We start from the raw sequence: 18,609 nt of genomic DNA on the forward strand, positions 1-18,609 counted from the left end.
TCATAATTCACCAAACATATACTGCTGTTGCTGAGGCATAAAATGCTGTCAATAATTAAAATCGAATATATTTCTTATTAACAGGTGAAATGAAACACCATTTTAATTATACATATATCCATGCCAAAAATGAAATAAATAAAGCATAAACTTTAAATCAAATAAATAATTATCAAACATCCTCAAACAGATAAAGAGAATAATAATTTATGGCATATTAATTGAATTTATGCTTGTAGCGTTGATACTTAACAAAAATATTAATTTTCAAATTTAACAAACCCGATCGACACAAACTAGTCATGGCAGTCAAGGGGCTTCTAGTGGTTATTAGCTGTCATTAAAATTAGCACTTGGATGTCATGTAGCCACCATCAGGTTGTCATGAAAAACTTGTACTAGAATCTAGAAACATCATAAAAAGTGATCACATTCAGTCAGGATAACAGATGTAATTTGGTAAAGTACAAAAAATTATCACTTTACCACTTGTTAATTATGCTGAATTATATTGGTATCTTTCAATATCAGAGTTAGGGAGTAGACCTGTGATCGAATGTTTAGATCAGTGTTGTTCAAGCCACACTTTGAAGGAAATCCTTGACCGAAACTGTTTACGGCATACGGTTCATGACATTTTGACACTAGTTTCACGACACATAGTTTTTTGTCTTTAATAGTTTTTTTATCCCAAAACCCCTCACTAGCCCCGGTAACAATTTCATCATTCCATCACAATGTTAATTCGTGTAAAGAAATCGATTTCCAAATTTTTAATGAACCTTGCAATTCATTAATAAAAAATCTTTGAAAAAATAACAATATTTTCAATTTTCATGTTCTTTAGTTCCATTACATTCCCTCAATAAATTTATGAGAATTTTAAGAAACTTGTTACCAATTAATCATTTACTTTTAAAGTTAAAAGAAGAGTCCACGCGTAATTTATTGTGGCATGAACCTTTCGCATCATATTAACTGTGTTATCAAGACAATAATTTATGCAACGGCAACTGCCCATTATAAATTCCTTCAACACACAATACAAGATTATAAAAATCCATATCATAAATTTCCAATATGATGTTGAAATGAAGAGTATGTGCGGAGGGTAAAATTGTCTAATTGAAAAAAAAGAGGAGATGAAAGCCCACGAGAGAGGAGGAAGAACATGTATGAATGGCAATATGTTTGAGAAGAGATTGCATGATATCTAGACCACCCATTTAATCGATCCTAATTGCACGCCACCCGATGTATGACACCTATCATTATAAAAAAAAATGCAAGGCAAATTACTATGTGCACAAAGAAGGAAAATTGAATAAAAAGATGATTCATTAGTAATCTCTGTTATTTTCTTTTAAGCGCCTTTCCTTCAATGAATTTCGCATTATGCTTCATGTTATTAAATTACGTGCCTCGCCATCCTATATGTATACACAAGAAAAGGCGGATTAACATTTTCTTATCACTTTTCGATCATAAGTATCAGTTCTCGTGAGTATGTGCTCATAACTATTATAACAAATCATGATTTACGAACATTTAATTTAATGGGTTGGAATTGCCAATGTGTTTTATTTTAAGACATTTCTCAACATTTTTTTTTTTTCAGTATATATAAATTGTGGATTTTGCAGGCACTTTGTTGACATACATAGATGATTGATGACTTTATTGAACTCATTTAAACTCACTGTCCATAAATTTCAAACCTTTTAAAAGAAAATTTTGGTCAGTTCATTGATCCTGATGTAAAGTGGATATATAGCCTTTTGTGACCCAAGGATGGACTCAGATATGTTTGCTATTAAAGGTTCTCCATGACTATCTCAAAAACCGTAAATTGAGACCAAATCCAGATAGCAGGATTGAAAAATAAAGTCAAAATGAGTCAATAAATATGTTGAAGTCTGCATTAAGATTTTAAGAGTATTAGAAGCAAAAAATGAAATGCGCTCCATACACTTAGTCCTATAAAACTTGTTCATCCTCAAAAATTAAATTAAAAGAGAAATAAATTCGATGGAACAACATGTTGAAAAGTTAAGTAAATATTTTATTATTGCACAGGAAAAACTACTTAAAGTTACCTTCTCAACAGCTAACAAAAGAAAACTGGGCGTTTCAAGTTTTGGCATCTGCATAATTTACAATAAAAAGAATCATTTTTCATTATATCATGTTGCACAATAATAATTTCTCACAGGCACAGCATATAAATGTATATGCATATATGTACGTGTGAAATTGATACCTGAACATTTAGAGAAATGAAATGAGAGGAAAAAATCGAAAATTTATGAATTCTTAATGCCACTACTCACAGCTTCCCATTGCTCTTCATATTGATAGTAAAATATAAATATTTATACACTCTACATAGGATAGAGTCTATAATAAACATTTCAATTTACATATTTTTATAATATTGTCATAGTGTTTGGTCGTAAAATACAAGCAACTATGAGCTTTTTTATTATCACATAAATTGTAATCCGTTTATACTCAAATAAAATCGTCAAATATCTTGTTTCTGATTCTCTATTTCTCTTTAAGCGCATGGCATAAATTTATTTAATATCAATTTTATAGAAATTTAATTTCAATTCGATTATGTGCAGCTACCGGTGTTTTCAAGTCATTACTACTATTCAGTTCTCAGGTACGCCACCATGACTTAATTCATAGACTTGTTTGTCACACTAAACTGCACGAGTACATCTTATGATCTGGTGCTGCCGTGAATGGGGACAGGCTCGCTGTGAATAATCATTCACATAATTACGCTCCTATCATGTCAAGCCACTCTAGACCATGTCTAAGAAGCTCCCGACAAAAATCACGAAAATTCCTGCAATTTAAGCGCATGGCATAAATTTATTTAATATCAATTTTATAGAAATTTAATTTCAATTCAATTATGTGCAGCTATTGTTAGACAACGTGACGATTCCTTTTTTCGAGATGCAAGATCAATGCCCTTGAAACATCAAAATTTTCCTGAAGTTCCTTGTCGAAATGATAAATTCCAGAACAATTGTCCTTTAATAGCTCCAGTTTCTTGAGATATCCATTCAATGACTGAATTGACTTGTACTAAATTTAAAAAATTAGAAAATATCCAATAATCAATTGTATATCCTTACCTGATGCTTTATAAACTCATTCACAATTAAGTCATGAGTAACACAGTCATCGCATTTCTTAGCAACATTTTTCAGGTCTATCAATTTTTCAGTAATTTTCTTTTCCATCTGTAGAGAGTAAATGAATGCATCCTTGACTGTACAGAATGACTTAATAGGTTTTTCAACATCCATCAAGTTAACAGTTCCACCACGCATGTTTTGATAATTGCACAACTTTAAGGCATGCTTTTTCTCTTCTTCAGCACATTTCAAGAAGAAGTGCTTACATCCATTGAGAGCTATGTCAGATCGACCAAAATGATTAAAAATTCCTAAGTAGTTGTAGAAGGCGACAAATTCAAGTGCAATTTGCTCGTTAACTTTGCATTCAACCTCCTTAAAATACATGCTACATGGTGGACAAGGTGGACAGCAATTTGATTGCTTGTTATTATCTTGAACATCTTTGAGATAGTTGGAAGTGCTAACATTACGAATTGAGTTCAGAATGTTCTTTGATGGATTAAATTTTGCTAATTTTGATATGAAATTCATTTTGACGATAGTTGATGAATTAATTTTATTCTGAAATGTGGATGTGAAAAATATGTAATTTCTCTGGATGATGAATTTGAAATGAATGAAAAATTAAATCAACGAGCACTGCGATCAAAAAAAAAGTTAAATTCTCTTTTCAAAACATTCATTCACACATTGATCCTTAAAAAGTAAATAAAAATATCGATTTAAAAGGATACGCAGTATGAAAAGGAAAACAAAGGATCCCTGTCATCACATAAATTTATGTTTGAAAGCAGAAACAAGAAGCGAAAAGATCATTTTTCAAAAAAATTCGTTCATTGGCGCCCTGTATCGAGCACAACACACATAATTCAATTTTCTTGTTCATTATCTCTTTTCTCATTTCCTCGTCCTCTTCCTTTTGCTTGCTACACTTGTTTAGTTCTATAAGAAATTGAAAACAGGTGACATGTATGTTGCATATTATTGATAGGCATGAAAAGGGACAATAACTTTTTGTCTCCAAAGAGGAATTTTTTTTCCCTCTCCCTTCGTCATTGATTTATGGCTGATTCTTATCAAAATCGGGCAGCCTCGAACAAGGCCATAAAATTAAATTTTTAATTGGATTGAGGCAAGAATAAAAATATTGACTTTTATTTTATAGACATAAATGTTGAGAAATTTTTAAAATGATTCTTGAAATTGTCCACGTGCAGTCTTACATTTTATGGACATGCGCAAAATATTCATTACATGCCGACAACAACAAGTTTTATTATTGCGTTTTGAGGATAAGAAAAGTGCAGTGACTCATTTATCTGATATTATAATAAAATTTTAATAGTTTTTAAGACAAAAATGGCAAGTCAAGTTCGTCAAAATTTTCACGAAGACTGTGAAGCTGCAATTAATAAGCAAATCAATTTGGAACTATATGCTTCATACGTTTATTTGTCAATGGTAAAAAATTAGACAATCTTGTAATTTGTTTTGAAAAAATTATGCAATTTTTCTGATTATCAGGCATACTTTTTTGATCGCGATGACGTTGCATTGCCAGGAATGCATTGGTATTTCAAGCACTCATCAGACGAAGAGCGTGAACATGCTATGAAATTATTAAAATATTTGAATAAACGTGGTGGAAGAATTATTTTACAAGATATCAAAAATCCAGAAACACCTTGCGAATATACAGCTGCTGAAGCTATGGAAAAGGCTCTGGAACTAGAAAAGAATGTTAACGAGGTAACTAATACCTACTTAAATTTTATTCTCAACTTTATTAATTGAATATCTTACATTTAAGTCATTACTCGAAGTTCATGGAATCGCAACTAATCATAATGACGTGAACATGTGTGATTTTCTGGAAAGTGAATTCTTACAAGAACAAGTAGAAGCTATTAAGGAAATAGCTGATCATGTAACAAATTTAAAACGTTGTGGGGAAGGATTAGGAGTTTATATGTTCGATAAACATTTGAATGAAAATAAGGATTAAATCATTACAATAATTTTGCAATATCATGAGGAAAGAAGTAAGCTAGACATGGACATTAGCCATAAAAGTGTAGTGTTAGTTCGGTTTTTGTATTGAGATTTACTTATTCAACATATATTTAGAAGAGTCAAATGTTTTTACGAATATCCAAGTCTAGAATTAATCTTTCCTATTTTGAGGTGCTTGATGTCTTTTTGATGCTTTGATACTAAAAATTTTTGAATATTTGATATCCATCTATTCCAAATCATGATCACATATTGCAGCATTAAATCAATAGAATGAAAAAGAGGCTTTAGAATTTTCTGGAGGATATTCTGTGGAGTGAATTAATAATTTAATAATGTATATCAATTAATCATTGCTCAGGCTGGGAAAATGTCATTTTTAAGATTTCCTGGTTGAATATTTAATATGTATTATCCTGTTTAACATTCAATTTTTGTGATCTTTTTCGAATGAAACAATAAGAATCTAAGTCATTAACTCAATGTCCATGAGTTTTGTCTAGTACATTGCTTTCTAGCTTCCAAAAAATCACAAAATTTGAAGATTGAATAAGGACTTTCATTATATTGCTACATAAAAATAAAGATCTTTATTAATTCTGTCATAAAATAGTCTATATTGTATTTCATCAATTCATGTTATGGTTAACAGGGAATCTTCATTTAATAATTGGTCCATTGTGTAAATTGGATATGAGACATCATTTTTTGGCGAAAGTCTTGTGTTCATAATTTCTTCTAGAGACTCTTCCAAATACTCGACATTATTCATATTTAAATCTTCAGATGATAATGACACAAAGTTTTCTTGTGACGTTGATAGTAAGTCCATTTCTTCATTATAATTCGTTGTTGATTCAAATTTTACTGCTAAAAATAAAGAATTGAAAAAAATACGTTACAGATGAATTTGTGTTGGAAACGCAAAATGGTGAGTATCAGTATTAAATGGGAAGTAAATAAAACATTTGAACAGTTTTAATGATTACTCAACATACCAGAAGTTACAAAAGTATTAGTGTTAATTCATGATTGTTGAATTCTTTTTTTGTTACTAACTTTTTCTCAATTCTTAGTTAAATTTTAAGTCTCATAAACGTGTTTATCTAATAATGTTACATAAATTCATATTCCTTGTAGCTGTGATATCATTAATTAGTGATAGTGCAAATGGTTAGTTCAATAATCTTGAAACTTTCTTTTGACATTTAAGTTCTTTCACTTTCGCCAATATAAAAAGACTGAGTAAATGCACTTCGAGGTCAACAAGTTTTATTTCTGTCTTATTTTAACTTGAAAGAAGGAAGAAAATGATTTTTTAAGACATGGAAGTAAATTATTAAAATTCATTTATTTTAGGACTGATCAAAAGGTGCTATCAATGTAGATCGCGTGGAGATTTAGGAAGCTGTAAAGATCCGTTTCGATTTAATGCATCACATATTGACATGGAACCTGGTGTAACAGCAATTCCTTGTGCAAGTGGATGGTGTGGAAAAGTTATTGAAGGTGAAACGGGTGCATTCAGAGAGGACGGTAAGTAATCGAATTATTGTGCCAATGGGCTTTTTAAAAAATTATTTTCTACTTACTTGCTAACTTATGCAAGAAAGTCCTGGCGATTCCAAATTTTGACCAGTCTTGAAAATTTTCTTGAATTTGATTTCATGCTTAGTTTATGCATTAATCGAATAATTTTGAAAAATATGGAACGGATTAAAATATGTTAAATCAGACTCTAATAAGACTATTAAAAGAATTCCAAGCAAGAAATTATCATTTGGCACACCCTTGTGTTAATGAATAAGCTTCAATGATAAATAATATATGTGAATCACTTGATTTCATTTTTTAGATTTTGATATGGCAACACAAAGAATGTGCGTCCAGAGAGGCCCTGATGATTCAGAAGATCGTTGTGCTTACACAGTATATAATCATAAAAAAGTATTTATGTGTTTTTGTCAAGGAGATTTATGTAATAGTTCTGTTCAACATCATAATATAACAAAAGTTTTTATAATCTCATCCTTTATACTCCTTATGGCACAAAAAATTCTTTCAATAAAGTTATGATCGCCTTAAATAAATTTAAAATATAGCTCAAATAATTCTTGATAAAAGAGTGATTGCAGGTAAGTATAAAAATTAATAAGGAACATGCTGGTATTTGAATTAACTTAAACTTAAACTAATGGCTTCAAAATAATTTTTTTCTTATTGAATAAAGTTATTTGTTTGTACCTTTGTTATTGTACTGTGGGTGTAGGAACTCTATTTCTGTTAAATAGGATTCTTCTAAATTTTCTTCAGTTTCTTGTAATAAAATTTGATATTCAGTAAAATATGTATAGAATGCAATAAAATATAATGCATCTAACCTGATGATAAGTATTCTTCGATTACATCTTCAGCTTCAATCTTAATGTTTTCATTGATTTTTGACTCCAAATCCTCAAGCTTTTTTTTTTGAGAAGTTGGAGATTTTTGCTTTTTTATTGACTTGCATGAAAGCAAATGTACGTTAGTTTTACGTTTTCTAACTCTTTGGCTTTCAGGAACATTTGTAGATTCAGTTAATTTCCCTGTGCTGTTTCTAGTCTTTCTTGTGCTACATTCTATTACATCATTATTTTCCTTTAAAGAGACTTGGTTGTTGTTATCTTCATCTCTTATTTGGACAACATTTTCGGTGGAATGTTCATGATTGATAATCGGTAAAGTATCATCTAATGAAGTGGAATCGTTATGACCCTCTTCATTATTTGCATCTAATGGATCAGCCGACAATGTACTTGATTGACTGTTATTCAAGTTATCTTCTGTTAAAACAATTTCAAGGTTCAAACTGTTTTCTAATTCATCAGCTTTATTCTTCCTTTCCGAAGTTAGTGATCTATTTATACGACGACTCATAACTTTTGATTTTGCATTTAGTTTAATCTTGATTTGTTTCTTCTTTGCACTGACTTTGGTTACTTTATTTTTCAGATCATCTTCAACCTCTTCCGATGGAAATACCGATAATCTTTGCAACAAAACAAAGCATTCAACTATATTATGTTCTCTCTTTAAAGCTTCAAAATTTGAAGCATATTCACTACTGCCCGTTGAAAATCTAGACGGATGTGCCTTTAGTAATGTTGGATTTACAACTCGCGGTACACTTCCGATTGAATTTCTAAATTTTCGGGTCTGATGTTTAGGAGTTTTATTGTTAACGGAATTTATATTTTCACAAGATGCAGTCTCCACCAGGGGCGTTGGTGTAACGCTGGAGCTTCTTCGTGTCACCATTACCTTCTTTTTTTGAGGCTGTGGAATAATTTCTTCATCAGGTGCAAAACTAACTCGCTTTTGAATTGATCGATTATTTGCGACCGGTGTTAAAGATAGTGTTCCAAAAAATTGTTCTTGTTCATAATTAACTGAATCATCGTGAAGATCTGCGTTTTGACCACAGTCTTTAACTATTACTTTGCAATTATTGAGTGCATGGTGAAAGTAATCCAAAAGATTATTCAATTCTTCCTTTTTTTCGTTGTATAAAAGAGTGAAGTTATAGCAAGAGTAACAACTTATTACTTTATCTCCTTCGCATTTCTATTAATCATAATTTTAAAGTAAAACCAATAAATATAAATTTATACATAATTTTCCAGCAACTTGCCTTTAACCATTTTACAGAATCAACAGTATTACTCGACGGCATAATTTCATAAGGCGAATATTGATAATGACACATTCCACAGTTAATTTTATCATTATCTGGTGAATGGTTATCCGATGCAGCTATTTCAACAATTGCACAAAATTCATTTAATTGTTGAAATCGACCTATGCATTTTGGGCACATCTTTGTATTTTGAAGCATGACATCAAACTATAACGTTTTTTTTTCAATTACAAATAAAATATTTTACATAATTATGAAATTAATTCTAACTTACAATATCAGTTTCATATCGTGCTTGAATGATCCTGAGAATCAGTTGATTTCCTAATATCAAATCATTTTGGCTTTCGCACATTAAACACGAGGAAAATCCTTTTCCTTTCATATCTAAAGTTTCAATAATAATGAATTATTTTATTAGACAATTTTTAATTTATCAATATGTTACAAGTAAAACATTTGTTTATTTAAACTGGCGCTAAAAGTACACTTACTTATATCTTTTTTTTGTTGTTGATTAAAATTCAGCTAAAAATTATTATCAGCCAAAACTGATTTTTAATTTAAACTGAATTTGATTTTAATTATCTTAACCAACACTTTTTTTTTAATGACTAAAATATATTAATTATATTATATTTGCACTTATTTTATCACTCAAAACTTATTAAAAACTTAAATTAATCATTTTGGAGTAAAATCCCGCTTTTATCTAAATTTAGCGCATTTTTAGGAAACATAACCATTCGAATCACATTGTCTATTTTGATGTCCAAATATTAAATAAATTAAGATATTTTTATAATATTTGGATATTTTAGATAATTTATTGCTATAGTTTGATTACTTTCTAGTATTCAAATTATGCGAATTGTGTGTAATTAATGAGAAAAATCCAATTAAAATTTTATACCCTATTTAAATAGATTTGGTAATTTTTTGATGGATTGTGATAAATTTAAAAATTAAAAATTCGTTATCTTTTTTCATTTTCACAAAATATCAACTACATAAAATTAACACAGAAATGAAAATTGAAAAAGGCGTTTTATGCATTATTCACGTAAATAAAGGTGTTTCATGCTTTTCTTTCGAAACAGATTCTTCGAAAAAATAATTCGAATAGATTTTGTTAAAAACAAAAACACGTGAAAAATATCGTTCATGTAAAAAATAGTAAAATTAAGAAATGCATTTAAAAGAAATGTCAAACGAGGTGAAATTGCATGGAATCAAGTGCTATAACATACAGGCAAGAGGAATCAAACATTTTTCATATTGTCATGAGCTTAAAAAGTTGGCTGTATTAAGGTAATTACATTTTGTTTATTTTTGCTATATCCAAATATAATTAATGTAAAATAAATATCTTTTCAGGAATGATTTCAGCATAGAAATATGGAATTTTATTGGTGCTCCATTTATTGAGCGAGTAATAACTGGAAACATTAATTGTGCTTTGGAACAAGTTTGTTGGGTTGCAGATAGATTATTTGCAATATCAGTTTCAGGGGATGGAATCATTGAATATGACTTGAAAACTTTATCGAAGAAGAGAAACTTACTGCTTACAGGTGACAAAGGAATTTGCATTGATTATCACAAGAAAACGGAACGAATTGCTATTGGAACAGAAGAAGGTTTTATTAATGTTTTTGATGTTAGTGACGATGATTTGCAGTATGTCAAAGTTTTGGATCGACAAGATCACAGAATAGTCTGTTGTAAATTCAATGAAGCAGGAGATTGTATAGTTTCCGGCTCAATCGATGCTGTAAAAATTTGGAGCTTAAAAACTGGTCATGTAATACACAAAATGAGTACTGGAAGAGCTGAACAGCATCAAGAAACAATTGTTTGGTGTGTTGAAGTGTTAAAAGACTTCACAATCATAACTGGAGACTCAAGAGGAAGGATAACATTTTGGGATGGAAATCTTGGTACACAAGTTGATTGGATTCAAGCTTCAAATTTTGATATAATGTCATTAACTACTTCTGAAGACGAAAATGCTTTTTACTGCTCTGGAATCGAGCAAATTGTAAGGAAATATGTCAAAATTAAAACAACTAAAGATAATACGGATATTGATCAATGGATTAGAACTGCAAAGAGATACAAACTTCATACACATGATATTTTGACTCTTGTAAGAATAGACAGTGAACAAATAGTTTCAGGTGGAGTTGATGGATTTTTATCAATTTCAACAGGAGATTTAAAAATCATTGATAAAATTGGACCATTCTTAAAACGTCCATTTGCTATGACAGCAGAAGAAGCAAGAATGATGTTAATGATTTATCCGAATTATTTGGAGTTATGGAAATTGGCAACTCCAAATGACAATATTGCTGAAGAGAAAACAGAATCAACTGAAGTTGAAGATGAGGATAATGAACTAGACAGTTTTAAATCATATTCAAATGGCCACAAAAGTAATTTCTACAAAATCAGCAAGTATCCTGAAAAATACTTAGAGCTACGAAGTAAACAAGATGAGATGGTTGTTTGCGCAGCAATATCAAATAATGGAAAATGGATATCATACTCGACAGCCACATCTGTAAGACTTTTCCATTTTGACATTATTCAAGGATCAAAACCAGACCTGAAACGTGTCAAAAATATTCCAAGCGAACTTACTAATTGCACATCTATGACTTTTTCACACGATTCAAATACGCTTATAACACTAAATGGCAACTCATGTATGCTTTTTGATATAAGTTCAGGCTTAATTGAGCATCATCAAACAATTAGTCTAGGTGAATATCATAAAGATTTAATTCATTTACTGGCAGTCTCAAGTTGCTCAAAGTATCTAGCATTCGCAAGTTTATGTAATAATGTTAGTATATGGAACATGAAGAAAGGAAAATATGCTTACAGTAATAACTTACCTAAATACACATGCCCACCCACATCCATTAAAATTCGAGTTAACCATCCATCACTTGTGATTTCATATGCTGATAATAGAATTTTTGAATATGATTTGGAAGAGTTTTATATCCAGTTTGGAATGAATCTAGCTGAATCAAGATTTGTTATACAGGACATCTGTTTAGATCCAAGGAATTCAAATACAATCATCTTTTCATGCAATAATTCTATTATGGTCATTAAAAAGACGAATGAACTTGATGAACAGAAATCTAGTAAAAGATCCAAAAAATCTAATGAAAACAGAGATCATGCATACACAATGAAAGTAGCTAAGAAACTTGACACAGTAAGTACTTAGTTATCAGTTCCTGAACCTTACTTGTAATCTAATATCAATACATATAATTTCAGCATTTAATTCACCTAAACTGGATGTCAGATGATGAACTCTTAGCACTTGAAATGAATCCTGTTTCATTGACCGAGAATCTGCCTGCACCACTGAGAAGAAAAATATTTGGAGCTATGTAATTTCAATGAAACTGAAGTTTTTATTTAAAAAAAATAAATGAATTATTCACATTTTAAGAAATTGTAAGTTACATTTAACAAATATATTGACTAAACTCATTCACTTGCGCTTATTATTTGGAGAGTATAAGATAGATCTTCGATTGTTGCACATTCTGAGACGATAAGCAGCCTATATAAACATGAATGAAATTAATGAGTGTAATGATTATGAGAAATTAAATAGAACTTACTTCGTTCAAATCGAAATTGCCGTAATGGAAGTCATTCTTTTCGTTTTTAAAGCAGTTTCGGCGTTTCCGTTTTGTTCTTTGTACTTTAATTTCTTCTGCAATTTGTGGTACGATTAATTGGAAAATAGATAAGAATTCCTCCTTTGTGTAGTCAATTTTTGCTGGAGGTTCTTTTGGCAGTGGTGGAAATGATTTCATTAATTCAGCACTATCGGAACTAGCATTTGATGCCGGAGAATTACGCCTTCTTCCTCGTGTTGTCGTTGTTATTTTTAGGGGATCAATTTCTGGATCTAATATAGGACCGTCAGATGATTGATCTGAACAATCTTCGTCACTTCTAATGTATTTGACACCATCAAACTCTGAATACTGCTTATTATCAATTTGATCAATTTTGACTTTATTCAATGCACGCAATAAATTCATTCGACTTCCAGATATACTTTGCTGGACGGCATTTTGTTTCTTTGAAACGATTTTTGCATGTCTTGTTTCAATTGTTGAATTCTTTACAGACACAACTGTTTTCTTCTCAACTTTTCCCGGTGTACTTGATGGTTTACGAAAATTTGGTTTAATTAATGATTCTCGTTCATGTACCGATGATGAAGTTGGGGATGTTTTAATCAAATTTTGCTTCTCCATTCCCATCAATTGTTTCAATGCTCGTTCACTTTCATTCTTGACTCGAATCTCTTCACTACAAATATAAATATATTTAATTTACTGCTGGATCTTTTTCCAATTATTTTTACAACTTACTACTTTTGCTTGAGTTCATCTTCGGACATTCGTGCTTTAACATTATTAGGCGTTATGCTGGAATTATTTTTTTGATAGTGATATTGCAAAGCTCGTGTTAGAAATCCTTCAGCTACATCAATATCCATTTTAACATTACATTGTTTTGACAACGTCTCATTGTACTGATTCAAACATTTTTTCACAATATCTATGAGCATTTTCTATGAATAAAGAAAATAATTTGTGCATAAAATGAAAACATCAAATGACATCATCAAAATTTTACCTGTTCTCGGCTAATGTCTTCCATTTCGCATTCCAAATCATCCATAAATTCACGAATTGTCGAAAACTATTTACGAGACAATAATATTTTCATTAAAAAATGTTCATTTTACCATAAATACATACATAAATGTGAATCATAAGCTATAGATATTTTGAATAATGTACACGATAATATGTAAATATGGCAAAAAGATCCAAGGATATACTCACATTTTTAGAAGGATATGTTGTCTCAATATTTTGATTTGATGACGTTGTATATAGTTTAGAGGATAATTTCTACAATAATCACAAACAGCACAGTCAGTCAGTTGTAATATGCAAAGAAGGAAAAAAATGGACCAACAACAACAAATCAATGTCATGAAAATGTTATAACAACGAAAAATTAAATTTTATCAATATAATACATTAAAAATCATTTCAATTGACTTCATACTAATCAAATAGCATAATTAAATCTTTATAATGAACAATTAATGTCTAATTACAGTCAAATTATGTTGCACTTTAATCTCACCTGATGAAATTTTATGATTAGTCTTAAATGCTTCTGAAGGTAAGTTATGTCATCAAAAATATCCGTACGAATCGGAAATGACTTCATAAATTCACTAAATTCCATTATTCACCTACTCTTACAACAATTATCAATAAATTTAATTAATAAACTTTTTTCTTCTTTCTTTTCTCTCCTCTCTATAATGTGAACACAACTTGCTTGCTTTGCTTTACACACTACTCTGTGTTCTTTCAAAAGTGTGACCGAGAAAACGATTTTTTGAATTTTTAAGACCGTTAGTAAAACGTGTTTTCTAAATTTCTTTCAATATCTACACAAAAGTTAATTTATTAATATCCAAGAACCTTTAATTAATTTTATTTAATCATAATTCTGTATATTTTACACTGTTTAAGGCGTTATAAAATTAATTAAGAAATTAAATTTCCAGCAACGACAAAATGTTTCGAAACTTCGACACATCGCACAATTCAATGTTTTCCTGATGTTGTTGTTGTGTTACTCAACATGTGATCATGAAATTTTCAAATTTTCACTTTTTTGTATGCATTTATGTCTGTTTATGGACTCTTCTTCTATGTTTTACAAATTACCAAGAATTGAATTTAGTATTTTTGTTTGAGTTGTTAATTATGGTTATAAAAAATTTCAAACATGAAATGTTGCATACAGGAGTCAAATGTTGAAAGTGTCTACGTGAGATATTGATGTTTAATGCAAGCATCCATAAACTGGATTTGGAGTATTAGCATTAAAATTTAGATTACAAAACAATTTCAATCATTTCAACAAATTTGAAATTTACAGCAAAATTATCAGTTGTTGACTTGAAGATATCAATAAATCATGACGTATTGTGATATTTGAGATTAAGGCGCGCACATGTTGAATAAAACATTTGTTTTAAATTTGTTATGCCATGCTTTGTTGTTATTTGTCCGCATGTCAAAAATGCTATGTATTCTTTTTCTTCCTACTCTACAGCATTGTTTTCATTTCTTATCTCTAAGAATATATGATGCACATATTTGAGTATGATAAGTTTATTTTAAGGATGGCTTTATTTTTAGAAAAATTTCTTATTCCAAATTCTTGATGACGATTCAATAAACTTAAAAAATGATGGAGTTAATTTTAATTATTCAAAATTCTATATCCAGCATACATAGAGCAATGCTGTATCATAGGTATATAGGCGATTGAGTTTCAGTTTACCTAAGTCCAAAATTCGAGAATAATTTTTGAATAATCGAATTAAACAAAAAATTAAAACAATAAAAAATTAATAAACAAAAATTTGTTTTAATAAAGCCATATCGTAGAATTTTGAGTACTTGAGTACTTGAGAAAGAGACTTCATGATTTTTAAATAGAAACCAACTATTTTTAGTTTATATTCAGACATTTTATAACACATTTTCATAGCTTTCAACAAGAATATAATTTTGGCAAATTTTTTTGTTTGCTTTTTAATTTCGAAAAAATTAAAGGATCACAATTTAAAAACTATATTTACGTTAAAGATTAAATTGGAAAAATTTGAAAATATCGTATTTGATACCAGTTTAATTAAAAAGCAATGGATTTAATAATTTCATCAATAAAAACATGTTACGATTATTTAAAAGGCTCAAAAGCAGTACTTAATTAGTCATCACGAGGAGTGGCTGTTAGCTTAAATATAATTTTATCAAAAAAATCCTTAAATCAAGAAGAAAATCATTTTCTCAAGAAAGTTTAGTAAAATACATAACTATTTTAGAATGAATATTCCGACTAAAATGTATTAAGTTAATTCATTAAATGAAAATTAAGTAAACAAAAATCATATGTTTCATGTAGTAACGGTCTTAAAAATTCAAAAAATCGTTTTCTCGGTCACACTTTTGAAAGAACACAGAGTAGTGTGTAAAGCAAAGCAAGCAAGTTGTGTTCACATTATAGAGAGGAGAGAAAAGAAAGAAGAAAAAAGTTTATTAATTAAATTTATTGATAATTGTTGTAAGAGTAGGTGAATAATGGAATTTAGTGAATTTATGAAGTCATTTCCGATTCGTACGGATATTTTTGATGACATAACTTACCTTCAGAAGCATTTAAGACTAATCATAAAATTTCATCAGGTGAGATTAAAGTGCAACATAATTTGACTGTAATTAGACATTAATTGTTCATTATAAAGATTTAATTATGCTATTTGATTAGTATGAAGTCAATTGAAATGATTTTTAATGTATTATATTGATAAAATTTAATTTTTCGTTGTTATAACATTTTCATGACATTGATTTGTTGTTGTTGGTCCATTTTTTTCCTTCTTTGCATATTACAACTGACTGACTGTGCTGTTTGTGATTATTGTAGAAATTATCCTCTAAACTATATACAACGTCATCAAATCAAAATATTGAGACAACATATCCTTCTAAAAATGTGAGTATATCCTTGGATCTTTTTGCCATATTTACATATTATCGTGTACATTATTCAAAATATCTATAGCTTATGATTCACATTTATGTATGTATTTATGGTAAAATGAACATTTTTTAATGAAAATATTATTGTCTCGTAAATAGTTTTCGACAATTCGTGAATTTATGGATGATTTGGAATGCGAAATGGAAGACATTAGCCGAGAACAGGTAAAATTTTGATGATGTCATTTGATGTTTTCATTTTATGCACAAATTATTTTCTTTATTCATAGAAAATGCTCATAGATATTGTGAAAAAATGTTTGAATCAGTACAATGAGACGTTGTCAAAACAATGTAATGTTAAAATGGATATTGATGTAGCTGAAGGATTTCTAACACGAGCTTTGCAATATCACTATCAAAAAAATAATTCCAGCATAACGCCTAATAATGTTAAAGCACGAATGTCCGAAGATGAACTCAAGCAAAAGTAGTAAGTTGTAAAAATAATTGGAAAAAGATCCAGCAGTAAATTAAATATATTTATTTTTGTAGTGAAGAGATTCGAGTCAAGAATGAAAGTGAACGAGCATTGAAACAATTGATGGGAATGGAGAAGCAAAATTTGATTAAAACATCCCCAACTTCATCATCGGTACATGAACGAGAATCATTAATTAAACCAAATTTTCGTAAACCATCAAGTACACCGGGAAAAGTTGAGAAGAAAACAGTTGTGTCTGTAAAGAATTCAACAATTGAAACAAGACATGCAAAAATCGTTTCAAAGAAACAAAATGCCGTCCAGCAAAGTATATCTGGAAGTCGAATGAATTTATTGCGTGCATTGAATAAAGTCAAAATTGATCAAATTGATAATAAGCAGTATTCAGAGTTTGATGGTGTCAAATACATTAGAAGTGACGAAGATTGTTCAGATCAATCATCTGACGGTCCTATATTAGATCCAGAAATTGATCCCCTAAAAATAACAACGACAACACGAGGAAGAAGGCGTAATTCTCCGGCATCAAATGCTAGTTCCGATAGTGCTGAATTAATGAAATCATTTCCACCACTGCCAAAAGAACCTCCAGCAAAAATTGACTACACAAAGGAGGAATTCTTATCTATTTTCCAATTAATCGTACCACAAATTGCAGAAGAAATTAAAGTACAAAGAACAAAACGGAAACGCCGAAACTGCTTTAAAAACGAAAAGAATGACTTCCATTACGGCAATTTCGATTTGAACGAAGTAAGTTCTATTTAATTTCTCATAATCATTACACTCATTAATTTCATTCATGTTTATATAGGCTGCTTATCGTCTCAGAATGTGCAACAATCGAAGATCTATCTTATACTCTCCAAATAATAAGCGCAAGTGAATGAATTTCAATACTTTATTTTTTTTACGATGTTAACAAACCTTTTGCGTATGTATATCAAAAAGTGTAATTTTACCATTACTTAATAAAATCCTGAAAGTTATATTTTTTACAAAAAGCATTTGCATTTACGTTTTTCATAGCAGCTTGTTCATTTTCTAGTTTATTGACATCGAAACAATGTTCACTCGATTGTTTATGTCCGATTTATTGAGACTTTAATTGAATTGTGGCGGTAATGATATATTCTACGAAAGTCCGTTGGTACGAGAATTTACATACAATTTATTGGAATTAGTTCATATATTTAATTATTTTTATGGTTTATATTAGTATGCTCAACCGAGGAAACTTAATTCGCTTTTGATTGAGCGCTGCAAAAATTTTAAACAGTTCGTAATGTTGATACCGAAGTATTCAACAAAACAAACTTAATCAGTCACTAGTCAAATCGTTTGATTATTATATGTACTGACGATTTCTGCGAGTCCTTGTGAAGTATATCGTCGAAACGCCTGAAAATGAAATTATTATAAAGAGTAATACATTTTAATTGAAGTTTTATAATTTATTTCCATATGCTTAATGTGTATACATACATTATGTTTTATAGGAATGGATACACATTTAAAAATCGACCTATCTTATAAATAAATAGACTTGATTAAAAATTATTAGTAATTTTATATGAGTAATAAATTTAGGCAATAATGTAAGAAGTACGCTGGAAGTAGAGTATG

At 29.6% G+C, this 18,609-nt stretch overlaps 7 protein-coding genes across 10 annotated transcripts; 4 read left to right on the forward strand and 3 right to left on the reverse strand.

Moving 5' to 3' along the window:
* Window positions 1-2,940: 2,940 nt before the first annotated feature.
* Window positions 2,941-3,689, reverse strand: LOC139096659 (soma ferritin-like). The gene is made up of 2 exons (XM_070648379.1): window positions 3,153-3,689; window positions 2,941-3,102 (listed from the first exon to the last, which is right to left on the reverse strand). The coding sequence occupies exons 1-2, from the start codon at window positions 3,687-3,689 to the stop codon at window positions 2,941-2,943; spliced, it is 699 nt and encodes a 232-aa protein (XP_070504480.1).
* A 758-nt stretch (window positions 3,690-4,447) lies between these two features.
* On the forward strand, window positions 4,448-5,783 carry LOC139096716 (soma ferritin-like). Its single transcript, XM_070648454.1, has 3 exons — window positions 4,448-4,619; window positions 4,683-4,907; window positions 4,969-5,783. The coding sequence occupies exons 1-3, from the start codon at window positions 4,518-4,520 to the stop codon at window positions 5,161-5,163; spliced, it is 522 nt and encodes a 173-aa protein (XP_070504555.1). The 5' UTR covers window positions 4,448-4,517; the 3' UTR covers window positions 5,164-5,783.
* LOC139096715 (probable E3 ubiquitin-protein ligase bre1) lies at window positions 5,748-9,392 on the reverse strand. 4 transcript variants are annotated; one of them, XR_011544995.1, is made up of 7 exons: window positions 9,342-9,392; window positions 9,122-9,234; window positions 8,842-9,054; window positions 7,553-8,774; window positions 7,416-7,487; window positions 6,764-6,841; window positions 5,921-6,041 (listed from the first exon to the last, which is right to left on the reverse strand). XR_011544995.1 is itself a non-coding variant. In XM_070648451.1 (6 exons), the coding sequence occupies exons 2-6, from the start codon at window positions 9,230-9,232 to the stop codon at window positions 5,806-5,808; spliced, it is 1,851 nt and encodes a 616-aa protein (XP_070504552.1). In that variant the 5' UTR covers window positions 9,233-9,234; window positions 9,342-9,392; the 3' UTR covers window positions 5,749-5,805. The 4 variants fall into 4 exon arrangements, 3 of the variants coding, with proteins under 3 accessions (XP_070504553.1, XP_070504552.1, XP_070504551.1); XM_070648451.1 differs by lacking the exon at window positions 6,764-6,841 and having other exon boundaries at window positions 5,749-6,038; XM_070648450.1 differs by lacking the exon at window positions 6,764-6,841 and having other exon boundaries at window positions 5,750-6,041.
* Window positions 6,194-7,268, forward strand: LOC139096717 (UPAR/Ly6 domain-containing protein rtv-like). The gene is made up of 3 exons (XM_070648455.1): window positions 6,194-6,344; window positions 6,531-6,707; window positions 7,027-7,268. Exons 1-3 carry the CDS (start codon window positions 6,284-6,286, stop codon window positions 7,245-7,247), a joined length of 459 nt encoding a protein of 152 aa, XP_070504556.1. The 5' UTR covers window positions 6,194-6,283; the 3' UTR covers window positions 7,248-7,268.
* Window positions 9,393-9,955: 563 nt separating the features above from the next.
* Window positions 9,956-12,366, forward strand: LOC139096725 (U3 small nucleolar RNA-associated protein 4 homolog). The gene is made up of 3 exons (XM_070648467.1): window positions 9,956-10,158; window positions 10,225-12,082; window positions 12,148-12,366. The coding sequence occupies exons 1-3, from the start codon at window positions 10,037-10,039 to the stop codon at window positions 12,265-12,267; spliced, it is 2,100 nt and encodes a 699-aa protein (XP_070504568.1). The 5' UTR covers window positions 9,956-10,036; the 3' UTR covers window positions 12,268-12,366.
* Window positions 12,261-14,265, reverse strand: LOC139096726 (uncharacterized). Its single transcript, XM_070648468.1, has 6 exons — window positions 14,056-14,265; window positions 13,746-13,814; window positions 13,534-13,599; window positions 13,266-13,468; window positions 12,501-13,203; window positions 12,261-12,439 (listed from the first exon to the last, which is right to left on the reverse strand). The coding sequence occupies exons 1-6, from the start codon at window positions 14,158-14,160 to the stop codon at window positions 12,368-12,370; spliced, it is 1,218 nt and encodes a 405-aa protein (XP_070504569.1). The 5' UTR covers window positions 14,161-14,265; the 3' UTR covers window positions 12,261-12,367.
* Window positions 14,266-15,954: 1,689 nt separating this feature from the next.
* Window positions 15,955-17,987, forward strand: LOC139096696 (uncharacterized). The gene is made up of 6 exons (XM_070648432.1): window positions 15,955-16,181; window positions 16,423-16,491; window positions 16,638-16,703; window positions 16,769-16,971; window positions 17,034-17,736; window positions 17,798-17,987. Exons 1-6 carry the CDS (start codon window positions 16,077-16,079, stop codon window positions 17,867-17,869), a joined length of 1,218 nt encoding a protein of 405 aa, XP_070504533.1. The 5' UTR covers window positions 15,955-16,076; the 3' UTR covers window positions 17,870-17,987.
* The last annotated feature ends 622 nt before the right edge of the window (window positions 17,988-18,609 follow it).

Source organism: Chironomus tepperi, unplaced genomic scaffold, assembly GCF_022539635.2.
Source record: "Chironomus tepperi strain 1889 unplaced genomic scaffold, CSIRO-AGI_Ctep_v1 contig_398, whole genome shotgun sequence".
Taxonomy (NCBI): domain Eukaryota; kingdom Metazoa; phylum Arthropoda; class Insecta; order Diptera; family Chironomidae; genus Chironomus; species Chironomus tepperi.

Bases quoted from the DNA above. Each gene is read 5' to 3' on its own strand.
- LOC139096659 (XM_070648379.1), bottom strand. From the start codon at position 3,689: ATGAATTTCATATCAAAATTAGCAAAATTTAATCCATCAAAGAACATT. The intron at 3,103-3,152 runs GTAAGGATATAC...TTTTAAATTTAG, and splicing joins ATGAGTTTATAAAGCATCAG to TACAAGTCAATTCAGTCATT.
- LOC139096716 (XM_070648454.1), top strand. From the start codon at position 4,518: ATGGCAAGTCAAGTTCGTCAAAATTTTCACGAAGACTGTGAAGCTGCA. The intron at 4,620-4,682 runs GTAAAAAATTAG...TCTGATTATCAG, and splicing joins CATACGTTTATTTGTCAATG to GCATACTTTTTTGATCGCGA. The intron at 4,908-4,968 runs GTAACTAATACC...CTTACATTTAAG, and splicing joins TAGAAAAGAATGTTAACGAG to TCATTACTCGAAGTTCATGG.
- LOC139096717 (XM_070648455.1), top strand. From the start codon at position 6,284: ATGTTACATAAATTCATATTCCTTGTAGCTGTGATATCATTAATTAGT. The intron at 6,345-6,530 runs GTTAGTTCAATA...CATTTATTTTAG, and splicing joins AATTAGTGATAGTGCAAATG to GACTGATCAAAAGGTGCTAT. The intron at 6,708-7,026 runs GTAAGTAATCGA...TTCATTTTTTAG, and splicing joins GGGTGCATTCAGAGAGGACG to ATTTTGATATGGCAACACAA.
- LOC139096715 (XM_070648450.1), bottom strand. From the start codon at position 9,232: ATGAAAGGAAAAGGATTTTCCTCGTGTTTAATGTGCGAAAGCCAAAAT. The intron at 9,055-9,121 runs GTAAGTTAGAAT...AAAACGTTATAG, and splicing joins CACGATATGAAACTGATATT to TTTGATGTCATGCTTCAAAA. The intron at 7,488-7,552 runs GTTAGATGCATT...TTTTATTACAAG, and splicing joins CGAAGAATACTTATCATCAG to AAACTGAAGAAAATTTAGAA.
- LOC139096725 (XM_070648467.1), top strand. From the start codon at position 10,037: ATGCATTTAAAAGAAATGTCAAACGAGGTGAAATTGCATGGAATCAAG. The intron at 10,159-10,224 runs GTAATTACATTT...ATATCTTTTCAG, and splicing joins AAAAAGTTGGCTGTATTAAG to GAATGATTTCAGCATAGAAA. The intron at 12,083-12,147 runs GTAAGTACTTAG...ATATAATTTCAG, and splicing joins TAGCTAAGAAACTTGACACA to CATTTAATTCACCTAAACTG.
- LOC139096726 (XM_070648468.1), bottom strand. From the start codon at position 14,160: ATGGAATTTAGTGAATTTATGAAGTCATTTCCGATTCGTACGGATATT. The intron at 13,815-14,055 runs GTGAGATTAAAG...TGATTATTGTAG, and splicing joins TAATCATAAAATTTCATCAG to AAATTATCCTCTAAACTATA. The intron at 13,600-13,745 runs GTGAGTATATCC...TCTCGTAAATAG, and splicing joins CAACATATCCTTCTAAAAAT to TTTTCGACAATTCGTGAATT.
- LOC139096696 (XM_070648432.1), top strand. From the start codon at position 16,077: ATGGAATTTAGTGAATTTATGAAGTCATTTCCGATTCGTACGGATATT. The intron at 16,182-16,422 runs GTGAGATTAAAG...TGATTATTGTAG, and splicing joins TAATCATAAAATTTCATCAG to AAATTATCCTCTAAACTATA. The intron at 17,737-17,797 runs GTAAGTTCTATT...ATGTTTATATAG, and splicing joins GCAATTTCGATTTGAACGAA to GCTGCTTATCGTCTCAGAAT.